Source organism: Squalius cephalus (genome assembly GCF_949319135.1).
Source record: "Squalius cephalus genome assembly, chromosome: 17".
Taxonomy (NCBI): domain Eukaryota; kingdom Metazoa; phylum Chordata; class Actinopteri; order Cypriniformes; family Leuciscidae; genus Squalius; species Squalius cephalus.
Window position 1 is genome coordinate 33,529,166 of NC_137138.1, and position 27,162 is coordinate 33,556,327.

Genomic DNA, 27,162 nt, shown 5'->3' on the forward strand with positions numbered 1-27,162 from the left:
GCCTACATATAATAATCTATCTGGTAAACTACTTGAATGAAAAACTTGAAACATTAGCAGCAGCAGCACGTTATCTTTAACATCTCTAACGTAACGTTAGCCTAGCTTCTAGCTGAGTTGCAGTTTGACAAGAGTACAGTTTGACAAAAGCACAATGTTGTGTTTTACACAAATATAAGTAGGCTAAACACTTTGCCGTTTTAATGATGTCCTGTATGAACAAAATGGAGTATGTTTTTATGTTTCCACTGTTCGATCGCACCCGCGCCTCTCTCTCTCTCTGACACACACATTCCAGCATTGCAATCTTGACATTGCAGCCTGTTCATTATGCTGCGTTCACACCAAACGCGTCAAATTCGCGCGTATCGCGTCTAGTTCGACGCTTGAACATTTTGAATCCATTTGCGCGTCCAAAGCGAATAGGACGCGCGTATAAAGCGAGCGTTTGAAGCGAAATAGCACCAAACTATAACGTTACACACACACTGACCTACGTTAAATCTTTGTCTGGAGCTGAAGCTTTTCATCGACCTTCTCAAAATAAAATGATTAATATAACCCTCCAATGCATAGTGAAGGCCTTTTTGGTGACTTTGAGATGATATATAATCTTTCTGTCTCCAAAAATCATCAATTGTCTCCTGTGAAATGTCTCCTACTGTGACAGCTGCCATAGCATGCCCGTTACCGAATGTTGACTGTTTGTCCGAGTGAGTGGAGGGGGCGTGGCTTAGCCATAGGTCAATTAGCCGACAATAATTTAATTTAATCGAGTAAATTCTTGTCGACAATTAATCGATAATCGATTAACCGTTTCCATCCCTAATTCATTGTCAACTGTTTTCTATAAATATGTTTGTATTGGCTAACATTTATTCAGCTAATGCGTGTCCTGTTTAAAATGTGCAATGTTCAAACGCAAAGACAGCACGTCACAAGAAGCCCTTTTCCCTGTGGTATTTTTTAGTATCATATTTGGATATTGGAATAAAAAAGTAGCCTATCTTAATTGTATACAATTTTCCAGTTTTTTTTTTTTTTTTTACTGTTTTCTAAGGGTTTCTTAATTTTAGACAAGTTGACCAGCACACATTATATGCAATGCAATATAATGCATGTGTGTCGTATGTGTGACATATTTTGCACACAGGTAAAGGTGCCCAATATCAGTCATTTCTAAAGTAAAAAAAATGTGTTTTGGAAAATAGCTCTTTATTTGATAATCATTAAAATTTGTTTTCTATACAGAGATATCGACATCGGTAAATATCGCTATCGGCCATAACAGCAATATTAATATCGGTTATCGGTATCGGCCACAATTTTCACATCGGTGCATCACTAGTAATAACGATGTTTTATACTCCAAGTATTAGATAGTGATTGGTTAGACCAGAAAGTAATGAGTAACGTAACATTTGAGTCTTCCTGGCAGAACTTTACGCTAGAGCTTTCATTTATTAAACAGTTATGTAGGGTTTTCCTTTGTGTTTTATATGATGACCACTGGGAGGTGCTCTAGACATAAGTTTTCCTTGATTGAAGTTACGTTGTTGTTGAAAACAAAAGTAAAAGAGTGATGCACGTTGCGTTTTACCATGAGATGAGAGTCCCATGTCTTTATTAAAATCAACACATTAATGATTTATTTGTCATCGACCCACAACCCCACCCGCATTTGACTGGAATGTTATTTTTTATTACTTGCCCGACCTGCAAAATATCTGCAGTCTCCACTGATATAACCACGATCCATGCATCACAACAGTCAATATAGTGTTATGTCAAAAACTAATTTATTTTTTAATAAAATAATTTAATAATTTATTTATCATCTGAATAATTAGTTTTTTGACGTAAGACCGTAACATGTATTCCATTATTCCTCAACCCTGGAGATATATATGTTCTAAAATTGGCTCAAAATATCAAACATGTTTTGATGTCCTCCAACTGTCCAAAATCTGGAGACTGGCACAGACTTTCAGCAACTATTGTTGACTCATCTAGACTGCAAATCGGGGCAAAACATCTGAGCATAAGTCATGTAGTGTATTCTCAATATCATGGTTCTCATCAATAACGGTATATTGTGACACCCATAATGACAGGGCTGGCGTCCACTTGTGGCATGTTTGCGTGACATACCCACAGCTGACACAGCAAAATATGTCTTATATGAAAGAACCTGCATAAGCTCGTTTTCTTTAATTAAGGAATGTCATGCTTTGCAGCTTGGTCATTCTACTGATTTTTTTGCAGTGATACTATTCACACCATCAGCAGAAAATCTGTAGGGCTGTGGCTTAAACACCATCTGCCAATAAACTGCAGTGATTTTATTCAGGTTTCAGAGATTGTCACTCCCTGGCAGAGTAACATAGTTCCCACAGTGTCTTGTTCTCTTGCTTAGAGAATGTCCTTGAAGGAGGGAACAGAGATGTTACATCAGAATGGAACTGACAAATTGGGATCTCGCCTGAGAGGCCAATCACCTTCGAGTGTAAACTAAACGAGCCAATGGACATTGGCGTGCGAGATTTGCATGCGTTGGCAGATTCAAGTTTGCGCTGAGGAGCTGAGCCGGTGACCCGGCTGCTCAGCAGTGGTGCAGCAATTGTGGCGATGGGACATAACGTCTCTGTTCCCTCCTTCAGAAACCCTTACATATGGAAAGTCTCTGTGGTTGATTCAGGCTAGTTAGAGGGGAATCAAATACCAGCAGAGACGGCAGAGCAAACTCTGCTCAGGGAAAGACACGGGCTCGCCGACAGGGAAGCCGCACCATGGAAGAATGCACATATGGGATCGCCGTCTGAATCACAATATATGGGGCCCTCCCCACTTTTGGCTACTGGTGGCGTAACACGGAAGGACACTGGCTCCACACGGAGATTATAAAATCTCGCCCAGCCTGCAGCTCTACAGATGTCTGCCAGCGCCCAGGAGAAACTCCTGCTAGAGTGAGCCCTCACCCCCAGGGGGCACGCCTCACCTTGGGTCTGAAGACGATGGTATCCATTATTCAGTGTGGCAACCTGTGCTTAGAGACAGCCTTTCCCTTCTGCTTGCCTCCATAGCAGACAAAGTGCTGTTTTGAGGTCCTGAAGCTCTGCGTTCGGTCCACGTACAGGCGCAAAGTGCGGACGAGATGAGCAAAGCAAGGGCTGGGTCTGCCTCCTGCAGGGGCAGCACTTGTAGGTTCACCACCTGGTCATTGAAGGGAGTGATGGGAAACTTGGTCACGTATCCAGGCCGAGGTCTCAGGATTATGTGAGAGTTGGCCGGCCTGAATTCCAGGCACGATTCGTCAACCAAAAATGCCTGCAGGCTTTTAACAGAAGTCAGTGCAGTCAGGAGCGCCGTCTTCAGAGACAGGATTTTGAGCTCTACTGACTGCAGCGGTTCAAAAAGCTCTCTACAAGGCAGGTAGTACCAAGGAGAGGTCCCACGAGGGTACAAGGTAAGGCCGGGAAGGAGTCAAGTCCATCGTGCTCCTCAGGAACCTGATGACCAGGTCGTGCTTCCCCATGGACTTACCATCTGCAGTATTGTGATGTGTGGCGATAACAGCAACATACATTTTCAGGGTGGAGGGAGACCGTCTTTGCTCCAGCCCTTCTTGCAGGAAAGAAAGCTTTTCCCTTGATTGGGCATCTCCGGGGGTCTTCATGCTTGCCCTGTAGCAGCGATTTGAAGTGGCAGTTGATGTGCCAGTTCAGTCGGGGTCCCGTCCAAACGCCTGAGGCTGCACGCCTGTTGCACGTGCCGCCCTAGCCGGTGGTGGAGGCATCTGTTGAGTCAACAACATGTCTGGACACTTGTTCTAGGGAAACTCCTGCCCATAGAAAAGCAAGGTCTGACCACGGGCTGAAGGTTTGGTGACAGGCCGGAGTGATTGTCACATCTCGGGACTCAGTCATGGAGCCAGTGCTGAAGCGGCCTCATATGAAGCAATCCGAGAGACGTTACTGCGGCAGGGAGAGCCCGAAGGGGAGGACTTTGTACTAATATGCTCGACCCTCGAACGCAAAGTGTAAGAACGGTCTGTGTCAAGGGAGAATCAAGCCATAAAAAGTATGTGCAAACCAATCTTGGGGATGGATACATTCGAAAATGCGTTTCTGTGTTAGCATTTTGAACGGGAGCTTGTGAAGAGACTGATTCAAAACACGCAGATCCAAGATTGGCCGTAAACCAACCATCTTTCTTGGGTACAATGAAGTAGGGGCTGTAGAACCCTGACTTAATATCAGCTGGAGGGACCGGCTCTATCGTGTCCTTGGAGCATCCAAGGAGCATCCCTGTCCAACACAGAGATGAACTGAATGCTCCTGAACTTGGGAAGCCGGCGGGCGAACTGAATCACATAGCCGAGTCTGATGGTCCGAATGAGCCAGCGAGGAAGCGCTAGCCAGGCCTCCATAGACCGTACAAGCAGAGTCAGTGGGGCCACAGAGGTACCCGCAGTGGGCAGCAAGGTGGAGCACAGGGACCCGACCCAGAAGGCATAGCGTCCTGGAGTGGGGTCTAAGTGCACGGTGCAACACTCATCTGGCTGCACGGGTCGGCAAGGGGTGCATGAGAAGACATTGCATCCTCAAACGGCACCAAGCTGCCAGCTAGCGATAAAAGATGGGGATGAGAGAGGCAAAGAGGCCAGCCTGGAAGATCATGAGTTTGGAGAAAATGGTATTTGTCGGTCTCCCTCATATCCGCCAGGTTAAGCCAGAGATGGTGTTCCTGGACCACCAAGGTGGACATCGTCTGTCATAGGGAGCGTGTAGTGACTTTCGTCGGCAGAAAAAGGTCCCTTCCAAGATCTAGGAACCTCTTTGTGCACTTCCAGGAAGAAAGACTACCAGTGCCCCACCCCAAGATACCAATCATCCACCCTTGAATGTTCGGGACACGGTGGAGGATTCCACTCAAGCCCAAAGTTCTCAGCGACCCAGGAAAGCATGGCTGTCAGCTTTGGGTCAGACTCGATCACGCTACTCTCCCCGAAGGGGGCAGCACAGCCAAGTCTTCATCCCCTGAGGACTCTAGGCCACTCTCCAATGCAGCGATCGACATCTGTTTCTCCGCCGGAGCCCCAAATGAAACGCTTGGTCCCCCATGCGAAGGACCAACAATCTCAACCGAAATCTCCACAGCTTGTGATGCGCTAGAGGAGTGGGGGGCGCACGGAGATTGACTCAGTGGGGGAGCCCCCACGGTGACCCTCAGGTCACCCTGGCTATTCCTAAATAGAGGCATAGCAGAGGGAACTCAACCTCTTTGGAGCTATTGGGAGTCTCTATCACAGCATCGAGATGGTCATCTTGCCACAATGGGTACATGACTCATCCACAACAGCCACCTCAGGGTACTTTAAGCCCAGACACATGAAGCAGCGATTGTGACTGTCAGACGGGGTCAGGTAATGACCGCATCTAGAAACTCACTGGTGGAATGACACCTTTAAAAAGATGCAGTGTCACACCCATGTTTGCTCTTTTAGGGAAATAGGCTCTTTTAAAGTGCTGAAGCGCTCAGGGGAAATGGTCGCAGCATAGCTTACAGGAACTGTAACAGGCTGCAGTGTGCAAATACTGCAAAAACAGCAGGACATTGCACTTTTAGATCGCGACCACTGCTGCAGCGCCATCACAACAATAACAAAATTAAGAGCTTTTCCCAACTCGCAGCACACTCGTTGATGATTGCAGACCAGAACAACAACAACCGCTCTGCTCCGAAGCGAAAGTTTGAATGTGCGAATGCACGCGCTCTTCCTTATATACCCGCTTCGTGGGGCGGAGTGCGCAATGCAAATTTTGCACGCCAATGTCCATTGGCTCGTTTAGTTTACACTCAAAGGTGATTGGGGTCTCAGGCGAGAATTTATCAGTTCCATTCTGACGTAACTTCGAACGTGACTGACTGAAAGAGTACCTGGGTTATTATTATACAGATGGTACTCAACCAGAATAATACTCCCGCGGCGGTAAATTGCAGGTGTGTATTTGCAACCTCTTACCGCTAAGAGGCGCTACAATCACAGACCTTGCAAAATGTCAGTTTATTCTCTCTATTGCGTAATCTGCTGCTGCGCCGCGGCTCATTGAGAGCGATTGAAAGCTGGTAGCAGATCAATTCAAATTAAACATTTAACGAATTCATAATCACAGTACTGAAATTACTGAAATTGAATTGAATAAATTTAATAATGAAAACATTTTCAACATAAAACATTGCAATAGAAAAATATCAGGTTACATCAATGAGGCTTTGCACGACCATAAGACGTTATCTTAACAGCATTCAGACGATAGCTCTGTGGTCAACGCAACAACATGAGCCTCGCGGAGCTTCAAGCGATCCGAGATCGAATCTTAGTGTAGCCGACAAGCGTGTACGTTTTACCATTCTTGATGCTTAAATATGTAACTGTTTATTAAAGTCAAGCGTTTTGTTTAATTATGGATTGTAGGCTACACAACAACATACATTTTCTATATTCCAGTAGAGCCTCTGCACAGACTACAAAACTTATGAAGGAAGATTGTCAGCCGATCGCACCAGAAAATGAAGATTATGAAGCTCGTCTTTAATCTGCGAAATTATTGTTTTGTGAATCATTCACAAAATTGAGATGACTGACAGTGATACCCGGCCATAGCAATGGAAGACATTTTTCAAAACAGATTGAAAAAAAGAGAAGACTTTCAATACAGTATTGTTTTCAATAAAAAAATGAAAATGTAAGAACACTAAATTAATTAAATTTGAAACCCCATCGAATATTTCAAGGTATAAATAAACTGTCGGGACAGTTTATTTATTTAAAACAGGGTTGCATCAAGTTTAGAGTTTATTCCCTTTGCGATGCAAAATAAGAAACACGGAATCTTATTCTTGCAACATTTTAAATTTGTATTGCCAAAGAAATTGCAGCCAAGTTAACCAATTAAAACGGTACAAAAAGAAAATAGTTCAAAGCAACATAAATTAGGCGCAACAATCACAGACTTTGCAAAGTGTCAGTTTATTCTCTCTAACGAATTCATAATCACAATACTGAAATTACTGAAATTGTATTGAATAAATTTAATAATGAAAACATTTTCAACATAAAACGTTGCAATAGAAAAATATTAGGCTACATCAATTAGGCTTTGTACGACCATAAGACGTTATCTTAACAGAATTCAGATGATAGCTCTGTGGTCAACGCAACAACATGAGCCTCGCGGAGCTTCAACCGATCCAAGATCGAATCTCAGAGTAGCCTAGCCGACAGCGTTTATGTTTTACCGTTCTTGATGCTTAAATTGAAATAAAAAACTGTTTATTAAAGTTAAGCGTTTTGTTTAATTATCAATTGTACATTACAACATACATTTGCTATTTATCCATTTGAGCCGCTGCACAGACGACAAAACTTATGAAGGAAAATTGTCAGCCGATCGCACCAGAAAATGAAGATGATGAAGCTCGTCTTTAATCTGCCAAAATTTTGTTTTGTGAATCAATCACGAAATTGTGATGACTGACAGTAGCCGCGTTTCCATTACCCTTCAAATTGCGCAAATTGAAATTGAGAATTGAAAATACGCTTAATGGAAACACGTCAATTTCGCAAAAACTCCCATTTATCGCAAAAAAGTTTTTACGCTCTCATGAGGTGGTTTTTCAGGCAATTCGAAAAAGGAATATTTCGCAAAACTGCAATGGAAACAGTTTTTGCGCATTTACAGTCACCTGACTTAGAAGACGCAGTGTGTTTGAAGTCCATGTATAGCTACGCAAATAATAATAATTTTATATTATTTTATTATAACATTTAATAGGCTATATTTAGAAGACGCTTTTATGCAAAAAAGGAACAAAGCTGAGCGTGGAGCGCGCACTGCATGACACGGAGGCACGGCCGCGAACACTTGCATTTTCCTATCAAGAGTGGAAACATCTTAAAATACTCTATCATTTCTGGTCAGACAGAAAATAATAATACATTATTCTCAACCACTTTTATTTGTGTAAACTCACAATAACAAGAAAACGCTGTGCTTTTGTAAAATAAAAGAAACAATCAGACGCACTTTCATGATCTCCGTAAACTGGAGCGCGAGAACTGAAACAAAATGTAGGCTAAAGCTTGAAATGTCCACTTTAAAACGAACAAATTCGAATCGAAAGCTAATACCTTCTGATTATGTAGGCTAATCCGTATGAAAGTTGCATTTCTCTCTAAAAGCGCATCTGCTTAACAGCGGAGATGGAGATGTGATTTTAGCCGACACTTAGAAAACAATAGTTTATTAGTTATATTAATGGCTCTTCTCATTCAGCACTGCGGGAAAGACATCAATTCCAGTTTCTAATTTGGCCTTAGAAAACCAGTAAAATCGACATGTTTTCCATTAATTTGTGAATATTTTAAATGTTTAATAAAGGGGCAAAAAGTCATAAACAAAGCACAGCAGTTGTGTGTAGCCAGTTCAAATTAAAATTTTGGTGTTCAACTTTGCGTTTTAAAAAGACAACAACCGTTCATTTTTCGTTTTTCAATTAGGGGTTAAAAAAGGAAAAACAAATAGACACAAAAGTAGCCTACATGGATCGTTTGGACAGAATACGAGACAGAATTCTTTATTAAATTCATAAAAGAAACAATAATTAGCCTATAGGAATACTGGATTCTAAATCTCAAAGAAATGCCACAATCGGAGCAGAAATGAGGGCGAAACACCCAGAAACTCCTTATATGTGTCGTTCGGGGGTCTTTCCCTGCCATTAATGCTTGGATAACACGCCACGTCTCCTTCCATTAATAATAATAATAATGTCTAATGCGGTGGCTGTGATTATTATAACCAACGTCCGTTGCCGTGATTTTTGGAATGACTTATCGCGCGAGAAAAAAAGGCCTTTTATTCGCATAACATCGGTTAATGGAAACGCCGTCATTTCGCAATAGTTTTTTATCGATATTTGGAAAATAGCGCAAACCATTTGCGCAAATCTGTAATGGAAACGCGGCTAGTGATACCCGGCAATAGCAACGGAAGACATTTTTCAAAACAGATCGAACAAATCAGAAAAAGACTTTCAATAGTCTACATTAGGCTATTGCTTTCACACAAAAAAAAGTACTTTAGTACTAGAGTAGTAGAGTAGTAAAAGTACTTTAAAGTAGTAGTACTTTACTTAAAAGTAAAAGAACACTCCCAAAAGAGCACATTTCAAGGTTTAAATAAAGTTTCGGGACAGTTTATTTATTTAAACAGGGTTGCATTGAGTTTAGAGTTTATTCCCTTTGCGATGCAAAATAAGAAACACAGAATTCTACAAAACGAAAATAGTTCAAAGCAACATAAATTAAGAACAGGCGTTTTTCTTTGCCTCTCTCTCGCGCTGGATTTCTGTTTAGTAAGTTTCTTTTGCCTCCCTCACTCTGTCGAAATTAACTCACTCTCCATATGAAAGACGGAACATTAACACCTCTTGTCCTGCACCCCCACGATAAAGCAACTGCCTTCTCCAAACTCCAGTCGCTATTCTAGACATTAGCAATAGGCTATTCAAGTGTTGATATGAAGGAATTAAATAATTTAGGCTATGTAGTAATATTTCTGTCATATGTTTATTACTAAATATTTAATTATTTCAATAATTGAAGAATTAAAACGCTACTTCAGTTTGGGCCAGCTTTTTCCAAGCAAAACTAAATACAATCTTCAAACGCATGTTCATTTGTTGTCATGAACAAAATGTTCAACTCAATATTTAAATTCCACAGGGATCTTTGAATCCTTATACAACCAGGGTGCGATTTGTGAATAAGGTTTTTTTTATTTATTTTTTTATAAATCTCGAACCACAGTGCTTCGTGCTGCTGTTAAACTAAATAACATTTATAGAATAATTATGAACTTAAATGAAACAATATCGCAACATTGACAAATACATTTATTTGATCTGTTTTTACAATTTAATTCAGGGCGATTTAGCCTAGATTTAATTAGATCGAGATTTTCACCCTTTCCTCGTCCTTTCGTCATTGGGAAGCACTCACATGATAGCTAAACATGTTTGAGTAGACTGAGTATCGTGACTGAGCTGAGGCAAGTGGCTTTCGGTTAATTTTTGTGACGCGCAGTTCCCGGAGACAGAGACGACAGACAAACTTTTGTCGTTAGCCTAATATGAATAAAAGTTTACAGTTTTAAACAATGTAGGCTATACTCTACTCTTATCTGTATGACCGAAAAATTACAGAGTAGCCTATTAAGTTATTTTAGCTGCTAAGAGTAAAATAAATCCAAATGAATGCGCCACCACGTTTGTCGAACACTAATTCAACATGCCAGAAGAAAACCCGACTTTAGAACAATGCATAGCGCCACTCGTCGTGGTGTGCCAAAACACTTAATTATAGCCTAAAAACTTCAATATTTAATTCAAAACAATCTCAAAACGCTTTGTGACATTTTGAAAAGCCGTGCATGCATTACGGCCACTGGAACCATGAACGTAACAGAATACTGGTTCTGATTTTATTGTTTGTCGTTTAAACGCGCCTGTTGCATATCTTTATTTTATATATTTTATATGGTTTATTGCTGAAGTAGCAATATACACTCACCTAAAGGATTATTAGGAACACCATACTAATACTGTGTTTGACCCCCTTTCGCCTTCAGAACTGCCTTAATTCTACGTGGCATTGATTCAACAAGGTGCTGAAAGCATTCTTTAGAAATGTTGGCCCATATTGATAGGATAGCATCTTGCAGTTGATGGAGATTTGTGGGATGCACATCCAGGGGACGAAGCTCCCATTCCACCACATCCCAAAGATGCTCTATTGGGTTGAGATCTGGTGACTGTGGGGGCCATTTTAGTACAGTGAACTCATTGTCATGTTCAAGAAACCAATTTGAAATGATTCGAGCTTTGTTACATGGTGCATTATCCTGCTGGAAGTAGCCATCAGAGGATGGGTACATGGTGGTCATAAAGGGATGGACATGGTCAGAAACAATGCTCAGGTAGGCCGTGGCATTTAAACGATGCCCAATTGGCACTAAGGGGCCTAAAGTGTGCCAAGAAAACATCCCCCACACCATTACACCACCACCACCAGCCTGCACAGTGGTAACAAGGCATGATGGATCCATGTTCTCATTCTGTTTACGCCAAATTCTGACTCTACCATCTGAATGTCTCAACAGAAATCGAGACTCATCAGACCAGGCAACATTTTTCCAGTCTTCAACTGTCCAATTTTGGTGAGCTCGTGCAAATTGTAGTCTCTTTTTCCTATTTGTAGTGGAGATGAGTGGTACCCGGTGGGGTCTTCTGCTGTTGTAGCCCATCCACTTCAAGGTTGTGCGTGTTGTGGCTTCACAAATGCTTTGCTGCATACCTCGGTTGTAACGAGTGGTTATTTCAGTCAAAGTTGCTCTTCTATCAGCTTGAATCAGTCGGCCCATTTTCCTCTGACCTCTAGCATCAACAAGGCATTTTCGCCCACAGGACTGCCACATACTGGATGTTTTTCCCTTTTCACACCATTCTTTGTAAACCCTAGAAATGGTTGTGCGTGAAAATCCCAGTAACTGAGCAGATTGTGAAATACTCAGACCGGCCCGTCTGGCACCAACAACCATGCCATGTCAAAATTGCTTAAATCACCTTTCTTTCCCATTCTGACATTCAGTTTGGAGTTCAGGAGATTGTCTTGACCAGGACCACACCCCTAAATGCATTGAAGCAACTGCCGTGTGATTGGTTGATTAGATAATTGCATTAATGAGAAATTGAACAGGTGTTCCTAATAATCCTTTAGGTGAGTGTATACTGTATATATATATATATATATATATATATATATATATATATATATATATATATATATATATATACACAGTGATGAAAATAAGTATTGGAACACCCTGCTATTTTGCAAGTTCTCCCACTTGGAAATCATGGAGGGGTCTGAAATTGTCATCGTAGGTGCATGTCCACTGTGAGAGACATAATCTAAAAAAAAAATCCAGAAATCACAATATATGATTTTTTAACTGTTTATTTGTATGATACAGCTGCAAATAAGTATTTGAACACCTGTCTATCAGCTAGAATTCTGACCCTCAAAGACCTGTTAAAATGTCCACCTCCACTCCATTTATTATCCTAAATTAGATGCACCTGTTTGAGGTCGTTAGTTGCATAAAGACACCTGTCCACCCCATACAATCAGTAAGAATCCAACTACTAACATGGCCAAGACCAAAGAGCTGTCCAAAGACACTAGAGACAAAATTGTACACCTCCACAAGGCTGGAAAGGGCTACGGGGAAATTGCCAAGCAGCTTGGTGAAAAAAGGTCCACTGTTGGAGCAATCATTAGAAAATGGAAGAAGCTAAACATGACTGTCAATCTCCCTCGGACTGGGGCTCCATGCAAGATCTCACCTCGTGGGGTCTCAATGATCCTAAGAAAGGTGAGAAATCAGCCCAGAACTACACGGGAGGAGCTAGTCAATGACCTGAAAAGAGCTGGGACCACCGTTTCCAAGGTTACTGTTGGTAATACACTAAGACGTCATGGTTTGAAATCATGCATGGCACGGAAGGTTCCCCTGCTTAAACCAGCACATGTCAAGGCCCGTCTTAAGTTTGCCAATGACCATTTGAATGATCCAGAGGAGTCATGGGAGAAAGTCATGTGGTCAGATGAGACCAAAATAGAACTTTTTGGTCATAATTCCACTAAACGTGTTTGGAGGAAGAAGAATGATGAGTACCATCCCAAGAACACCATCCCTACTGTGAAGCATGGGGGTGGTAGCATCATGCTTTGGGGGTGTTTTTCTGCACATGGGACAGGGCGACTGCACTGTATTAAGGAGAGGATGACCGGGGCCATGTATTGCGAGATTTTGGGGAACAACCTCCTTCCCTCAGTCAGAGCATTGAAGATGGGTCGAGGCTGGATCTTCCAACATGACAATGACCCGAAGCACACAGCCAGGATAACCAAGGAGTGGCTCTGTAAGAAGCATATCAAGGTTCTGGCGTGGCCTAGCCAGTCTCCAGACCTAAACCCAATAGAGAATCTTTGGAGGGAGCTCAAACTCCGTGTTTCTCAGCGACAGCCCAGAAACCTGACTGATCTAGAGAAGATCTGTGTGGAGGAGTGGGCCAAAATCCCTCCTGCAGTGTGTGCAAACCTGGTGAAAAACTATAGGAAACGTTTGACCTCTGTAATTGCAAACAAAGGCTACTGTACCAAATATTAACATTAATTTTCTCAGGTGTTCAAATACTTATTTGCAGCTGTATCATACAAATAAATAGTTAAAAAATCATACATTGTGATTTCTGGATTTTTTTTGATTTTTTTGATTATGTCTCTCACAGTGGACATGCACCTACGATGACAATTTCAGACCCCTCCATGATTTCTAAGTGGGAGAACTTGCAAAATAGCAGGGTGTTCAAATACTTATTTTCCTCACTATATATATATATATATATATATATATATATATATATATATATATAGCCTATATATATAACAGAACTGCTTTTGAAATTACGATTGGAATTATTATAGGCTACAGATGTAAAGTCATTACATAATAATTGTTCCTTAGTGTAAAATGGAAATGCATGGTCATTTTATTTTATATATATAAGCAAAAAATTATGGTATAACTATGGTGAGTTTTAGAACTAGACAAATCTCTCTGCATCAATAATAGGCTATAAAATGCATTAATAGGCTAATATAAAAATTACAATAGACCAAGTTGGTTCGGGATTTCTAAACCCGTATCATCTAAATGATCGAAACGTACGTTCTACCACTCGGCCATGAATTTGCTCGTTGCGAAATGCCCAGACGTTCCAATGTGTGTTCGCTCACACGAGCGAGCCAAGAAGCGCTCTACATTCGTCTCATTCCTCAATAGAATAGTACAAATAATCAGCTTCATTACACATAATTTACTTTTGTTTGTTATTTTTGGTATTAAATTTGTTGGGAATAGGCTTGTCCCCCACCGACGTCTAGGCCTACAATATTAAATACAGGTTATATTGTTATCGTCTCTATTTTTAATTTGTTATTCTATTTTTCTGGCCTTATAAAAATGTTCTATTCTGTTTACCATAGTTGTAGTATTTCATCCTTACTGTAAATTGACATTAACCCCACTTAAGGCAATTGGAAAAAATGCAGCAATTGCTGCTGTTTTGCACAATATCCCTTTGCGCCACCTGGCGGTCATTTCGCGAATGACTTTGAAATGCGACTGGTTTATTTTTGCCGCGGTAGTTTTGCCGCGGTGGCTGGCGCAGCGGTAATAGGCATTCTGGTTGAGTACCATCTGTACTGTGTACATAAGCAATTTTTTGTGTACATAATTTAACTAAATTAACTTTTCTTTTCTTTTTTCCTTCAGGCAAGTTTTTTGTTTGGAAAACCAGCCACATTGACAGTGCAGGCTCTGACATGCTGTGAAATTGTAGTAATTGATTTTTACAAGGTCAGAGTACTTCTTCAGAATCATCCCCTGTTTAAAAGGTATGTTTTAAAAACTAAGTAGATACAAATTACATATTAGAGTGAAATCTCTGTAACATTAAAGAATAATTTATGAGAAAATTGTCAATCCTTTAGGCAAATTGAAGAATTTCAAGCAAATACAGAATGCTGTGAGATATTGACAGAGACTGTGGCGAAAGTACTGAAAAAGCAATGCAAAAACCAAAAATCTGATGCTGTACATGCACAAAAAATCCCATTGACATTTCAAGACCGTAGATATTCCAAGAAGTCAAAATGCTGTGAGTATTTTGAGACATAACTCTTATGTTTTGCTTTTTTGTTACAAATTACCATACATTATATATCTTCTGAATCTGAACACTTCCCTATTGTTATGAATCAGTGAATTTGACTAAGCTAATCTTAATATTATTAATTTGGGCTTTTTGTTGTAGCTAATCAATTTAGATACTTTTTTTATTTGTGACAAATGCTTGCAAACACAGCTGACCCAAAGCTATCAAGAGAATTTAGATTTATTTCAAATCAGTTTTATTTATTCACTTCACACAGTGTACTGTACATTGTTTCAAAGCTGTTTTACTGAAAATATTGCACAGCACAATCCCCAGAGTTAAATTAACCCTCTGAGGTCGACAAACGCGCCGGCGCGTTTTGCTGGATTTTCTCCACATTGTAGCACTATAAACTTAAATTTCTCCGTCATTTATGGTCATACAGAAAAAAGAAATATAAAAAAAGAATCTGTGGTATTTCTACTTTTGTATGTGTCCACTTCCAATCAAATCAAAACATTGTGCTTTTGTAAAATAAATAAAATAAACAGTGTGTGCGTTCTGCCTCTCCGTCGCGGTGAACTTTCTTTTCTTGAGCACGTCTATAAACTGAAACAAAACTCAGCGAATACTTGTCACACATTTATGAGCCATACACCTTTATAAACATTTAAGTGTGTACTTTTAAATGATCGGATTCAAAACGAAAACAAATATTCTCTGTTTAAGTAATTTGTATAAAACCAACAAGATGTCCAGCTTCTCAAACGCTTCCTAATTATTTTTAATTCGGCCACGCCCACTCGCGCAAAAGAGATTCACATGCAAATCTCCACATGGAACGCGATCGCCCTCATTACCTCAACAACAAAACACTTCACTTCACTTTTCGTCGAGTTTGAAAGACGTGCCTGAGCTTACATTGGATTTACATCAGAAGAAGAAGAACGATATTTGAAGACAAGAAAGATAAGGTAAGAAATTCTTACATATTAGTTTGCTATTGTTGCATAAATTTCACATTGCAGTTGAACTGTTGCTAGATATATGGTGAATATTATAATATTTAGACCCGTGTTTACTGTTACTGTGTTTGTGGATATCTGCTCAAACGTAGATATGTATATGGTAGGCCTAACCATAATGTTTTATATTTGATCGCGATCGCGTTTTAATGTATCATATTTTTGATCGCGATCGCGTTTTAATGTATCATATTTTTGATCGCGATCGCGTTTGAATGTATCATATTTTGGAAAAGCAAAACACTCCAAACGGCTTCATGTTTTTACTATTATCTCATTTCATATCATCATAACGAATGAAAACATTTGAAGTAACATGATAATCAATATATTTTTCTCTAGCTTAGTTGTTACTGAAATCTTTTTGAAAATATATATAGGCTGCTATATTGTTATTATTTTATGCAGCACTGCGCATAGCCTATACCTACAAGGCACAACAAACCTGGTGTTCATTATATATTGTTGGAAACATTTGTGTGAGTGTGTGTGTGTGTATTCTGTGAATTTTAAAAAGCAATTTTAACAAGAAAAATCTAAAATGTATTCCCAAAATCGTGCAGGCCTTTCTCTTGATATCAGTATGTGCACTTTTTTTTTTTTTTCAGGGCCCAGATGCCACTGAGTCCTGCTGACTTCAACATTCACAGTACATGTCTCTGTACATGAACATGGTAAAGTGAAAATCAAACACCTTAGAAAATGAAAGGTATGTACAATGTTTTTAGGAATGGCACAAAGGTCTCTTTCTTCAATAAGTGCTTTTTTGTTGTGTATCTTTGGATTATGTTGTGTTGTAAATAAATCCAAACAATTTTAAAAGCCATTCTTTTTTAAATCTCCTCATTCTTTGTGCAAGGTTGGTCAGAATGATGGGCCCTGATAAGCTCCTAATAGGGCCATTAGGGAGGTTCTTTGTCTTTCTCAGGTGTGGAAAGCTTTCATATTAATGAGGTGATCCGCCCCTTCGCATATTGCTTTCTAACACAAAACACGTCGTAAAATTTTTAAATCAATATATTGTCTTCTCTGAATGAGCAGTCAGGGTGATTCTCACATAGTTTTAGAGCAAATATTCTAGGCTACGTGATACAATTTTCAAAAGTCTTGTGAAGAAATAATCAGTATGGGTTTCATGACCTTATTTCAGTGAGAATTTATTTTTGTATTTTCACAAACCACGCATAAATGTCATTATCTCAAAACTACAAACTTTTACATACATGCTGCTGATATATTATTGTAGCAGAGTTTGTGCTGAATACAGTGTAATTAGACTTTAGCCATGAAAATGTCACAAGTAACAGAAATAACCACAAATGTCAGAGCATGTCAGAACACCTCCAGGGCCCAGAAAACAGCTCAGACCCCAGAGGGTTAACACTGCTTAATGTGCATAATATACATACATAAAGTAACACTGAAGAAGTGTTGTAGTGAGATAATTAAGTGATGGCTGAGCATTAGTGATGAGCACCTGAATCACTGAAGGAAAGAGGAACAACTGGGCTGTGTTTAACCCCCTGAGGTCGGCTATTGCGCCGGCGCGATAGGCTCGTTTTTTTCCTTATCAGTGAAAAAAAATAAATAAAATAAAATATTACTTTTTATCTTATATGCTTGTGTTATACATCAATCGATCCTGTTAAGTGTGTATTATTTTTGTGTATACTCACAATAAAAACAAAGTGTTGTGCTTTTCGCCAAATAAAGAAAAATAAACATGATGCGAGTTCTGCTTTCTCTCTGTCAGTGAAGTCAATTCTGAAACGCGTCCGAAAATGAACCATAACTCAGCGAATACTCAGTCAAACAGGCATACAGACACACAGGCATGAAGCTTGAATTCTGTTCTTTTAAATGAAGTAATTTATATAAAAAACAAATATTCTCAGCTTGTGAAATCTGTATTAAAAGAGAGCGATTCCAGTCGAGCTAATTAGAGCTCATTCAGATGTAATGTGACCCCGCCCCGGAGAGCGCGCGCTATTCAAACGCAAATGTCTGAGGCAATCCTGCAAACTGTGAACGCCCCCATATCAGCTCGAGAAAACACATCAGATCATTGTACTTGTTTACACAGTCTCGCAGCGCTGTGAGGAATAATACTATAATGGAAAATTTACCTCAGAAGTACGAGGAGCAACCGATCCGATGTTATGGAATAATGGAGTACGTTTTTTTTTCATTCTCAAGTGCGGCGCGTATCTGTGCATGAATGAATGAATGAATGAACGGCAGAGATGCCGCTGTTTACCACAACTGGCAAAAGACGGTTTAAATTTTAATCGTTTCTGTCTGTGAATATTTCGCTTTTAGCAAACTGTATTGCTATAGGCTACTGAGTAAAAATCGAGTGAAATATGTTGAAATAAAATGTATTTGTATAAGCAACGTATTAAACTGCAAATTAACATTTATATTTCTTATAATAAAAACGAAAGTTACTATGTTACAGACATATGAAAGACAACATTTCATTGATTAGTTTTGGATAGATTATACATTTTTACTGTAAAATATCTGCCACCTCAAATAAGCTTTTGTTTGCCAATTTTTGCTCATATGTTAAATATAGTATGTTTTGTCAAAAATAATCAAATAATAAGTTATAGTGTTTATTCCAATGTAGCCTAGGCTATATTCAAGTAATGAATCCTTAACTTTGAAATATGTATGATAAAATGTATACTTTAGTTTTTACAAAGAAAGATTACACTTGAATTGTTGTTGTAATTGTAACCTTTTTAATAAAAAAACAAAACAAGGTAGATGCTTCCAACTGTTGCTCTTGCATTCTTTCTTGTGACTAGAGGTCTGCTACCCGACCCGAGCCCGACGGGTCCCGAAAAATGTGCGGGTTTCGGGTCGGGTTCGGGTTAATGTTTATTGAACAGCCTCGGGTTCGGGTCGGGTTCGGGTTTGTAACTAAGAAAAACTAAATAGGCTATATATAGTTTGCGTGCTGTGTGCTTTGCCTGCTTGCTGTGTTGTGGTGACCGGCACGCGAGAGAGAGAAAGTTGCGTGAGCAGATGTGCAATGTGTGCATAGGCTACACAGACCACTCTCTCTCGAGAGAGAGAGAGAGAGAGCCTGTGTGTCTGTGGTCTGTGTAGCCTATGCACACATTGCACATCGAGAAGAAAGCGAAAACATTGCAAAGCGAGAAGAAACCGCTCTAGATGAAATGTGAATTTTAAAACAAATTAAATGAACAACAGCAATAACTTAAATAAAAGTGCTTTAAAAAAACATTTCGTTTGTATAGGCTATATATATATATATACAAACGAAATGTTTTTTAAGCACTTTTATTTAAGTTATTGATGTCGTTCATTTAATTTGTTTAAAAATTCACATTTCATCCAGAGCGGTTTCTTCTCGCTAATATTTTGGGATTCACCTGCACGCCAAAGAAAAGGAATTCTGTCAGCTGCCTACCGAGTTTGAATTTGATATAAAATGGTATTTATTTGCTGTGAGAAATAGAGTGGACCTCGGGTTCGGGTCGGGTTCGGGCTTAACATGTAAATATAATTGTCGGGTCGGGTTAAATGATCGCGGGTACGGGCCGGGTTCGGGCTTCAGTTTAAAGCCCGTGCAGACCTCTACTTGTGACACACCTGAATGAATGGCTCATTAAGTATGCGGGCCCCATTGTCTCCAGGTGCGAACCACTAAATATGCATGATCGTTGACGCCCACTCCACATATTGCCTTTCCAGACAGAAAGTGTTTTGCAAAATTTAAATCAATGCATTGTGTTATGTGAATGATTAGGCAGGATAATTTTCACATCATTTTGAAGAAAAAACTCTAGGCGATGACATCCATTAGTCACAAGTCTTATTGACACATATTTAGAATGTGTTTTATGGCCTTATTTCAGAAACTTTAGTTTTTAGTTTTTTCAATAACCATGCATAAACATTATTCTCTCAAAAATGAAAACATGTACATGCATGGTGCTCACATATGATGGTAGCCCTGTTTGTGCTATATAGAGTGAATTTACACCTTTGCCATTAATATGTTTATAAGCAACTGAAAAAAGCAAAAATGTCAGGGCATGTCAGAACATCTCAAGGACCCCAAAAACACCTTAGACCCCAGAGGGTTAACTCCACTTTTATGCCCGGTACACATTAGGGCTGTAATCAACCAAAGAAAATCTTGGTCGACTGAAGTCCTGAATTTTTCAACTAAAAATCGACTAAAAATGACGTTAGGAAAAAAAAAAACATTAAATTAATTAGCTGCGCACTGTGCGCAGTACTTGGTAGCCTTGTTCTCCACCTAAATGAATTATATATAAACATTAAAAACTAGTAGGCTATTTGCAGTATATTAAATCGTTTTTAACCTTATTATTTTGCACTGAAATGAGTCTGACACACGAGTCTGTCGGCTCTGACAGCGTTGCATCATGTGCATCTGCACAATATCATAGCCTATGATTTCCGAAAATAGTACTATGTTGTCAACTAGTGATATCATCACAAGAACTGTTGAGGAATATGCAACATAATTTAGACAATTGTTTTTGTCATATGTATTATAATAACTGACAGACACTATCATTTCAGTATGCATGTCCTCGCACAGAGCGAGGCTGAACATAGGAGCTCAGCTTCGTGGCTGAGACACGAATAGGCTATTAACTTAAAGCTTTTACTCTTAAACACAAAAGGCACGTCCACTTTAATAAAACAAAATGTATTTATTAAGCAAACCAGATGAAGAGCAGAAACGAAATAAACTTCATAACTGAAAAATAAAGCATAGGCTCAAAACTAATACAAACAGTGGGCTCAGCGCAATTGCACGTTAAGCTAGGTTTATACTAGACGCATCCGCGCTTCGCGGCAAAAATGACGTCATTGCGGTGTGGGTGGCCATGCGCAATGGGTGCGCAAGACCCCATTTCGCTTGGCGGTGTGCGCGGCTTTTTTTGTAACAGCGCGTGCGGCTCCGCATCCGAAGATAAACGACTTCGAGCCGAATCTGGCCAAGCTCGAACTTCTCACCACACCGGCACCCAGTTTGCACGTCTAAATTAGTTGCTTACATTTAAAATATGAGCATACAATAGCATAAAACGTATTTTTAATGAACATAAAGGTCCATGTTTAATAAAAATGTTCACGAAAATTAATGAAATATTTAGTGAAATTAGAAAATATGTAAGAGATCGTTAATTTAGTTATATTGTATACACATTCTCATATTCATATATTTTGTTTTATTGTCACGAGTAATAATCTCAGGGTTTACTGGGTTTTACACGATTCTTTTTGTAGTGTGGTATTGGTGGTGGTGCACTAAAACAAAGTCCTTTTAGGCAAGTCGTGCCACTCGGCCGCCATCTTGGCAACGCCTCCGGGCAGCTATTTCGGACTAACAAGACCAGGCTCCTATCTAAATGAATGGGCAGAGAGTCAGAACTGCACTTTCACTGGTCACCGGGACATAAAAACTGCATATATAGAAACAGCAGTAAAATATGATAAAAATCGCTGAAAAAGTTTGATGACTTTGCCCCAAAATAAGGTTTAAAACGCCTTTTCCCCCACAGGTTATACTTTTACTACGCATGCGCAAGGGTTCACGTTCACGACACCAACTTCATTTACGTCTCTATCCAGAATGCCGGTATTGTGCCAAGCACTTAAACAATTTTATTTTAATGTCTGAAACCTAAAATAAACATTATGTGGTTAAAAACACTGAACAGTTGTGATATAGCCTATGACAAGCGCTGAGCGCGTCCGTCTTTGGCTCAGCGCCAGCCACAGCGCGAAAGCACAGGTTGAATATGGCAGTTATGTCACGTCACTGTACATTCGCTCCTTAGTGGTCAGCTGCTGACTGTTAAAAGCAGATGATTGGCTTTCCAGCGGGAGGGGCGGGACATGTGCATACAACCGCCATCTTTGCCGTTACGGGTTTTCCTTATATAGTTGTATTGAGGATTGAGGAAGTGGCATGTCTCTTATATAAATTGTCTCTGACTAAAATAAACATTGTCACGTGTGTATAGCTTTCTTCTTCTCACCGCTGATTCCTGATGGTTTAGAGGACAATTACTCGAGTCGCCCCCTATCGTTTCAAAGAATAGTACAACGGCGAGTGCGTCAAGTATAAACGCGTCGTCCGTTTGGGGAGGTGCGCGCACAGTCTGCGGTAGGGGTGTGCATTGGCACTGCCCTCACGATTCGATTCGATTACGATTCACCAGGTAACGATTAGATTCAATTCGATTCTACGATGCATTGCGATGCATCAAAATTCTACTGCACACAACAAGGCAAAATTTTCATCAGTCATGAGGCGATACAAGCAGTCAGATATTGAACAACAGATTTTATTGGCTGCTATGTGTGTATTATCACTCTCCTGTATCTTTGACATAAATGTCATTAAATAAAATAAAATTGAATGGTACAGGGTATTAGGGCTGTCACTTTTGAGAGAAATCAAATTCGAACGGATATCGAATATCAAGAAATGTATTCGAATATATTCGAATATCTACGAGTAAAATGTAAAATGAAGTTAACGAACAACCTCGATCCATCAGGAAACGCCACATGGTCGCTGAATTTCACTGCGCTTCATGAAGAGTTTTTCTTTTGCGTGAAAAAGCCGTTCGCCGGAGATGTGTTAAAAGATAGGGAGTGCATTCATGATTAGGCTACCGGTATAATAATCCTCCTGGCGTCGGGTCTAAGTGAGTAATGTTCTCTTACCTTTGTTATTTGATTAACATTAATGACACTTTAAGACCAGCCGCTGCGGACAGAGACGCGATCTGACATGCGTCGCATTTTCGCACATCTCTACGTTCATTTAAGACTTTATTTAAATAATTTAAGACTGCTCTTATGAGGACACTCGACAAAACGGACATTTGGCATAATTTGTGTGTTATGGTTTGTTCAAGCCCGAAAGAGAACTCGATACTGACGCGCGTCTTTTCTGTGGGTCGTGTGTGTGTGTGTGTGTGTGTAATAGGCAGGAATTACAGCGCGGACTCTTTTGTCTTGTCGTTATCTTCCATTTTCAAAACAAGCTGGCTATTGGCTGCTATTATTCGCTTGATTTGGTCATGGGCCTACGCTACAATACGTTTAGAGCGGCCGCTACTGGATGAGATGGCAAACAATAAAATAAAAAGCAAACGGTCTAATCATAGACTGTAAAAAATGCGCAAAACATGGCACTTTAAAAACCGAATAGTTTATTTATAGTTCGGTTTCGGATATTTCACGCCATGTTCGAATGCATATTCGAATATCGAATAAAAAGTGACAGCCCTACAGGGTATTGGATATGGCATTTTCAAACCTGAAAAAGAAAGCATAAATCACTGCTTTCAGTGCTTTGAATGAGAAATGTTTCTCTTCTCTCTGCTTGAGAACCATTTGAAATTAAATTTCAACTTTATTGTCCAACTCAAGGCCAGAAAATAAACAGTGTAGGGTGTAACGGTTCACAAAATTCATGGTTCGGTTCAATACGATACACTTGTGTCACGGTTTGGTACGTTTTCGATACAGCAAAAAGAAAGAAATGCCAGAGAAATTTCCTTGATTTTTTTTTAAATTCTTTTTTTATTATAACTAACATCATAAAGTATGACATTTTTTTCTTTGAGCAATGATGGAGCTATAATTTACTTTTCTTAGGAGCATATAAAACAAAACAGCTCCTTGGAAAAAATTAAATGTAATATTTTGTGCTTATAAACAAATGTTTATTTTAGTTCAGATTAACATTTGAGGGCAGCAACGTTATTCATACTGTCGAAATAAATCCGACATAACGTTACTTGAAAGCATTATAGCCTACTATTCCTGCCAAACTTCCAAAGTTGCAGTTAGTGTTACTACAGTAAATCCATGGTGAATATTGCAGATCTGTGGACACTGGATAGTTCATTCATGTCACAATGTTTCTTCCTGGTTTCCACGTCAGCGCTGTTTGATCCGTTAAAAACGGAGAAATGTGAATGTTTCTCACTAGATCTCGCAGCGATGTTATTACTTTAGTGGCGAGTTCAAATGCTTTCTTTACTGGATCTCTTAGCGCTGTGTAGTATAAGATCGGCTCGCGCTGCGTTGGTCCAAACTGATAAACAGTCCGTCACGAGTAGCTCAGTTTCGTTCCGCTTACATTGCGTTTGCCATTTGATGTTGTGGTCGCGCCAGCGTCTACATTATGAGCGCGTTCGCGACGCGCTTACATTTGAAATAACCGTTCGGTTTGAAAATCTGTGCCTTGTACCGAACGGTTTAATATGAATACGCGTACCGTTACACCCCTAAAACAGTGACATAATCGATTATGGCACTTTGCCGCATCGATGCTGAATCGTGCATGCCCCGCATTGCGATGCATCGCCGAATCGATTATTGTTGACACCACTAGTCTGCGGAGACTCGCGCTGCGGAGCCAGTTAAAAGTATAAACAAGGCTTTAGGCTCCAAAAAATAAATAAATAAATAAATTGACTCAAAACAGACGGGGCAACCTAACGCAGACAAGTTAGCTTACCATTTTTAGGTGATATGACATGTTTGTCGTCGAGCTGTGATATGTAAACTGTTGCTTGCAAAATTTTCATTCAACTTTTTTCCCGTTTTCTATTTTAAAAAAAATGCTGCCACACTGTCAATGTCTTTGTTGACATGGTAGAAGAGGACTGACTTTGAATAAAATGCTCTCACAATAAAATAAATAATATTAAGCAAACTTTCTTTCTTCAATCTTTCTCTCTTCTCCTGTGTGTTGGGCTAATCCAAAAGAAGTGAAAACAAGGGGGGTGTTTTGAAGACAGACTGTTACCTGTGAAACAGGGGTGCTCTGAAAACACCCCCATTAGCAATTAGTGCTTTCCACCTGATGAAATGAACGCGGCAAAACTGGCGAAATGAACGCGGCAAAAAATCTGAATTTTGGTCGAGCCAGAACGTATCGACCAATAATCGGCTAATTGACTGGGAGATTACAACCCTACTACACATTGTACGATTTTGGGCTGTCCCAGATGAAAAATGACCAATCGTGGCAATTTCTGTGGTCGTGGCTCCTAAACGGTGGTCCTGCGTCGCACAGTGAGAGAGGTTCAAAGACGAAAGTTGTCATGGTCTTGCGACCAAAGATGGCCTGCGATAATAGTTTGACAGTGTCAGAAATTCAGCATGATCATCTCAGTGTTTGCTGCTACGACCTACCTCCACTGACTAGCCAACTAAATGCCGTATTGATCAACGCGACATGGCGCTAAAACTTAAAACTACTTATCTCAAGCTCCATTTGCAAAATTGGCCACTTTTCCCTAGCCATGACCGCATCCATATTCTCCTCTTTCGCGTCCTCCTCTTTTTTTCAGCACACATAAAAAACACATCATTAGTTTACCACTAGCACATGCTGATGACGTTTTATTCTTGCGTCATAGCCTACAATTCAATAGGTGTCATCATCGAACAGTCTACATACATGTAGTAACAAAGTTTATTAGATCCATGTCTTACAGTGTGATTTGTAATGATCTTATAGGATTGCCAAAATTGCACAGTGTGTGTTCAGTCAAAGCAGAAGCCTTAGATTATTTTACCTACTGAGAATTTACATATAAATGTCTGTCTAGATGTGGAGGACTTTGGAAACATTCCCATGTATGCTGGATCAGAGGAGGAAACCATTCAAATGAAACTGTTCAAACAGAGGCCGAAGTAAGCAGAAAGTTATTTTGGTGACGTGAAAATGTATGCAGTGCCACCATGTACAACTGTTAATGACTTGCTTTTAATATGAATGATACAGTTCATAAAATGTAATGTAATTGTCCTTTTCATTAACACATCACATTGTGCCCCTTTACGTCAAAACTAGGCAAGGTTACTTCCTGACCTGTTGTAACTTGATGCTTTATTTGTACAGTCCATTTAGCTGTCAAATATAATATGCTGGAAAAGCAAAACCACTTTAACTTAAAAGCAATAATTTAATTATTTGTTATTTTAATCTATTTACAGGTCCAAAAAAATTGTTAATAGTTTAGAAAAATCTGAAAGCATTGTGACTTCATTGCTTAATTGATATGCATTCCATTGCATTGAACTGATAAACTATTGAAGCAATAGTTCACACGAAAGTGAAAATTCTGTTATGAGTGTGAGTAAACGTGTGGGGGAACTATTCTTGTTTTTGTCTCTACAGCACTTTAATGGAGCACATTGTATATTTCTTCTTGTGGTCATGCCCATCCTTTTTCTTAATGAGGTAAATGCAGTGCTACTGTGGTGTTTTAATTATACTGATACAGTTAAAGATGTTTCCTGAAAATAATGACCTCACATCAGGAAGAAACCTCGAAAAATTGGAAGCGTCAGTATTTTTCTTACAATTAATAAAAATGTAAAACATTTTTGTTACATTATTTTAACTCAGTGATTTTGAGCACCCTAATTTATAAGCATTGCAGTACTTCCAGTCTTGAGCAATATGATATATGTAATTACTTGTTTATTTTGTTGCAGGAGTACCATCTTGCCCAGCTGCTCATTTTATGTTCAATGGGAGCTTTTCCGGAGCGTGTTGGCTGTCACTGTCAGCATCACTTCCTCTTTGCTTTTTGCATTTCTACACTTCAGTATTGATCTGTGGATTGTTTGTTACATACTTGGATTATTTTGTTGGGTGGACATGTATCTCCGCATGCATGTTGCTTTCTATGAAGGCAATGAACTCAAAGTTGACCCCTTAGAAACAGCACGTCATTATATCAAAAATGGTTTCCTAATGGATTTCATAACCTGCTTTCCTTGGGAACTTGTGGGTTGGATTTTGACTTCACCATTCAGTGAGAACGGATTTTATGCCAATAGCGAAGTGTTGCATCTTTATGCATGCTTCAGGATTCCACATATTTTCCAGTTATATCGCATTCCCTTTGTATTTTCATTCTTGCAGGCTGACGTTGCTGCAGAAACGAACATCATTTGTTGTTTTAAGTTATTTTTATATTTCACTCTTTTTGTGCACTTCGCCACTTGTATTATCTTTGCAAGTGCATGCCCTTTAGGGAACCTTTATGGAAACATCAGTAATTATTTATTACCAGTGATAAAGCACAACTGTACAACATTGTCCTGGGTGACACACTTGGACGGCTCTTTTAATATTGATTTTGGTACGTGCTGTTCATCAATCCTTTGACAATTGAAACTAATTCATGTTTTATTCATCATATTTTTTTTATTTCTAGTAAATTAAAATAAA

General features: G+C 39.4%; 1 protein-coding gene across 3 annotated transcripts in view; it reads left to right on the forward strand.

Annotated features, from left to right (window-relative positions):
- The window catches only part of cngk (cyclic nucleotide-gated potassium channel), a 151,016-nt gene that overhangs the window by 85,951 nt on the left and 37,903 nt on the right, over positions 1 to 27,162 (forward strand). For all 3 annotated transcript variants that reach the window (XM_079847067.1, XM_079847068.1, XM_079847069.1), the window contains 5 exons: positions 14,466 to 14,587; positions 14,684 to 14,850; positions 25,529 to 25,613; positions 26,101 to 26,163; positions 26,421 to 27,073. In XM_079847067.1, coding sequence (XP_079703193.1) covers positions 14,466 to 14,587; positions 14,684 to 14,850; positions 25,529 to 25,613; positions 26,101 to 26,163; positions 26,421 to 27,073 — 1,090 coding nt within the window. The remainder of the gene's footprint in view (positions 1 to 14,465; positions 14,588 to 14,683; positions 14,851 to 25,528; positions 25,614 to 26,100; positions 26,164 to 26,420; positions 27,074 to 27,162) is intronic.